At 35.3% G+C, this 4,175-nt stretch overlaps 1 protein-coding gene across 1 annotated transcript; it reads right to left on the bottom strand.

The window, feature by feature from the left end:
• Positions 1–1,141: 1,141 nt before the first annotated feature.
• Positions 1,142–3,777, bottom strand: LOC116004175 (vacuolar protein sorting-associated protein 24 homolog 1-like). The gene is made up of 6 exons (XM_031244113.1): positions 3,564–3,777; positions 3,406–3,482; positions 3,106–3,208; positions 2,170–2,291; positions 1,619–1,810; positions 1,142–1,527 (listed from the first exon to the last, which is right to left on the bottom strand). The coding sequence occupies exons 1-6, from the start codon at positions 3,673–3,675 to the stop codon at positions 1,465–1,467; spliced, it is 669 nt and encodes a 222-aa protein (XP_031099973.1). The 5' UTR covers positions 3,676–3,777; the 3' UTR covers positions 1,142–1,464.
• Between the last annotated feature and the right edge of the window lie 398 nt (positions 3,778–4,175).

A 4,175-nucleotide genomic window follows, 5' to 3' on the forward strand; every position in this document is an offset into this window, starting at 1 on the left:
GGTAGGGTGTATGGTTTTGGGAACGAAGGAATTGCCTTTAAGGGTGAGGACATTATGGCACCACATTACTTATATCACAACTTAATCTTCTACTTCAAAAAAAATTTCTAAGATGTCAATTGATATTTGTATTGATCTTATGAGGTACAATTAAAAGTCATTATCAATAATCGATAACAATATAATATCCAATACAATCATATATGTTATACATATAATAGTATTAAGCACAATCAGTGTTGGTGTCTATAGGCCCGCACGAGCAGCTCAATTAGTTTTTAGATGGTAGATTGTAGGCAAAGACACATGATGCAACCAAGTGTGAGAGTTACATCCAATGTATATTCTACTCCATGTGTCACCGTAATTTACTCCTCTGCTATCTTGTCGGGCCGGGTATATAGAATTTCAACTTTTTTGTGTACAGGTGTTGCTGCCTATAGCCTTGTACGTAATCTTTCCCTAAAAATCATTTATACTTCCATTACTTTGTAACAATTTTACGAAAATTCTAATGTGTTGATCAATCCATATTAGTGTCTTTTACATTGAGTACAATTTAACGAAAATTCCAATGTGATCAATCCGTATTAGTGTCTTTTACATTGAGTACAATTTAACGAAAATTCCAATGTGTTGATCAATTCGTACTAGTGCCTCTTACATTGAGTACAATTTTACGAAAATTCTAATATGTTGTCCCCACAATACACATGATAACTCATAAGACTTGACTTGAGTGCAAGATTATCTAAATTTGATGTCATTGTGGCCAACTTGCGCCAGCTTTCCGCCTCACCTTGTGGATCAAAATACAGTAGCACACATTATCTTTGCACAGAAAGTGTAAACAAAACAACAATACAACAACTTGCACTGTAGCAGTATAAAGTTAGATCTTTTGGAAAAGCTTTAACAGAATTGGGTGGTGTGTAGAAGAAGAATTTTCTGGAAAAGCAAACACCCAGAATGCCAAACTAACATTCCCTTCAATCATGGCCTCATGTCACAAAGGTATGTGAAAAATATCTGAAAGAGAGAAGATGACAGGAAAGTATAGGCGTATACTCGTATAGCGAGTAGTTGCAACGTATACCATGCTCCCAAGTATACGATCACGTTCATCATGATAATACTCGTCTCGTTTCAAGCAAATCTATTATCGTCATGAACATAAAGTATGTATGCAACGAAGAATTGTTGCGAGAATATACACAGACCAACACTGTAGCTTTTTTAATAAGATAAAAAGCAGCAAGGTTATGGGTGCCAATGATAGATCAGTATACGTCAAATTTTGATTCTCATGAGTTCAAACGGGCCGATCTCTATCATACAGAAACTATTTCATGAATGGGAAAGAGGCGGGATATAGCAGCAGGGTACCAGACAAAGGGTCTGTGCTTCATGTTACAGATATGATTACATCGTGAAAGACTTGGGGAAAGGATGGGTTAGGGTGAATTAAGAACGAACTTTGTCAAGGCGTGCTCTTAGTTCTTCTAGCTCTTCCTCGTCATCAGCACCCTGTTAGAGTAACACGAGTAATTTCATTTGTTTAGTTCCTTACAATGAAGATCGGTGAACATTATGTGCACATTGAGACACGAGAATGTACCTCAGCATCGTCTACTGATTGGGCTGGTTGCTTTGATTTTTCCTTTCTGACAGCCTCGGGTAGCTCTGCAGCAGTCTCACCAGCAATTGCCGTCAAGACCTTGTCTATTTCTTCTTCAGTTTCCTCTTCTATGTCTTCAGAATCCAGCGCGTTGTCCACAGCATCGTTCACCATCTCCTCAATGACACCAGCCTGCAATAATTTGAAAGTTTCGGTCGAGAAATTTAGTCAAACTAATAACAGAGCCTTAAGTATTCATGTTATTATTGTAACTAAAAACTATCATGATGGCTGATCACAATTTCTGACCATTTATTTATTTATTTACAAGGTCCTACGGTCCCAAAAGAGAAGCCCGGGCTATATATCACTTTTAACTATCAATGTAGAGAGGAAAGTCAAACCGACAAGAACCAATGCTCACTTGGCCTCGATACACTTAATAAAGTATGAAAGAACATCAGAAACTCAAACTGTCTCACAATGCCAAAAACTGACCCCCAAGAAACAATAACAATGAAATAATCACCATTGTTATACTAACAAAGTACCTTGGTCATTTCTTTACTGAACTCTTGCATTGTAATAGCCATTTCTGGAGCCTTCATAAGATTATTCACAAGCTTCATAACTTCAGCACTCTTGGACAAATGTCCCACCGTGCGAGCAATGGCTACGAAATTGAATAAGAGATTAATCGAGACAATAGATATCAAAGACGATAGAAATGCATATATTCTCATATAAACCCAATTTGAAAAAGAGGGAATACCAGTAACTTACTTATATCACTACTTCAACCAACTAAATTAATCTAAAATTCATGGTACTTCAACAGCTATCATATGAGCACAAAGTTCTCCATTACAGTAAAATTAGAAGGAAACTTAATGACAAACTAAATAGATAAAACGGTCATTTTAACTCAAAATTTTACATAATAAAATTCTACACAAGGACACTGGCACAGGAAAATCTTACACAAACTCACCTATACTAGCCATCTGTATTAACGGTAATGCCTTATACCCACCGACTAAGAGAAGGAAAGCATCAAAACTCAAAAGTAACAAGGGGTGAATTTCAAAGTCGTAGCTTAAATGTAAAGGCCAGGAAGGCTGGAAATAAGCAATGAACTTATGCCCTTCTTGTTTCCTCATAATATCTCCTACCTACGCTTTCATTTCTTCCCGTTATTTCCTAACAAATTGAGTAATTGACCCCAGAATGACAAATAAAGACAAGGGAAATACATTTGATAGGAAGCAACATACACCGTGATAAACATTATGCAGGAAACAGGAGTGAAATAGAAATACACGCCATTTGGAAAAGTATACGTGCCCAACACTTGTCTCACAAAAGAAAAACAATGTGTTCAATCTTATTTCAACATATGTTACTTAAAGGCCCAAGGCTGGAGCACCCATTAAAAAGAAAACAGTACACACATAATACCAACATAGATTTTGTAACTAAGCTCATACCAACACTTTCTCCCAGGTGCATTGAGATTGAATTAAGCTGTGCCTTATTCTCATACAGCCTGTTCACAGTTTTTCTAGATCTCACAAGTTCTTTAGCAAGTGCCTGAAATGATAGTGTAAACAATTAAGAGTAAAACACAAAACATTAACAGAATTCTAAAATGTCAAACTCAAATTCAGGCAATTGTTGAATTACAGAAAAATTATTTAGTTTTTTTTCTTTAAACTTGGGATCATTAGCATTAATCATAACAATAAGCAAAGGGTTCAACAGTAAGAATAGCAGCAAAAGCAAAGTACCTTAGCAGACCCCATATCATTCCTCTTCGCAGCTTCTTTAATGGCTTTCTGTACATTTTTTTCTTCTCTCTGTATATCTGATCAAGAACCCCAATCATCAGACCGTAGAAGCTTTGGCGACACTCTTGACAACAATATCCATGCCAGAAAATAATTACCTCGGATTTGGCGCTCGATGTTGCGACACTCTTGGCGAAGGCGACGCTGCCATTCCCTCAAGAGTTGTTGAGGGTTGGGCTTCGGATTCAATATGTTCATCACTTTTTCCATCTCCTTATCACTCTATAACCTCAAAAACAAAGTGATCAAACCTCTGAAATCAAGATTGTAATTGCGTATAGTTTTGAAATATTCTGATTCCTTGATTTCGAGAGTTTAAGATGGAATAACATTCTAAAAAAAAAATAAACCTATTCTAAATAAGTTATTTTATTATAGTATTTTTCTAGAAAAAATATTACTCTTCCTCTTAATTTTTATCTCTAAAATTTCTCCTCTATGCTTTGTTTGGCAGAGTTTTTAGGAATTTATAATTTAATTTAAACTACTACTCTCCATGTCCCTAATTATTTGTAACATTTATTTTTTGTACGATTTTTAATGCAACTAAACAAATATTATTGACTTTTCAATTTAGACCTTCAAAATAGTTATTATTTGTACAAAGTGGAACTGTACTTGCCTCATTAATTGTCTAAAAATTTGAAAAGTCAAAAAGTAAATTGAGAAATATAGAATGATAATTATGTTCAATTTTAGAAATAAGACAC

Source organism: Ipomoea triloba, chromosome 14, assembly GCF_003576645.1.
Source record: "Ipomoea triloba cultivar NCNSP0323 chromosome 14, ASM357664v1".
Taxonomy (NCBI): Eukaryota; Viridiplantae; Streptophyta; class Magnoliopsida; order Solanales; family Convolvulaceae; genus Ipomoea; species Ipomoea triloba.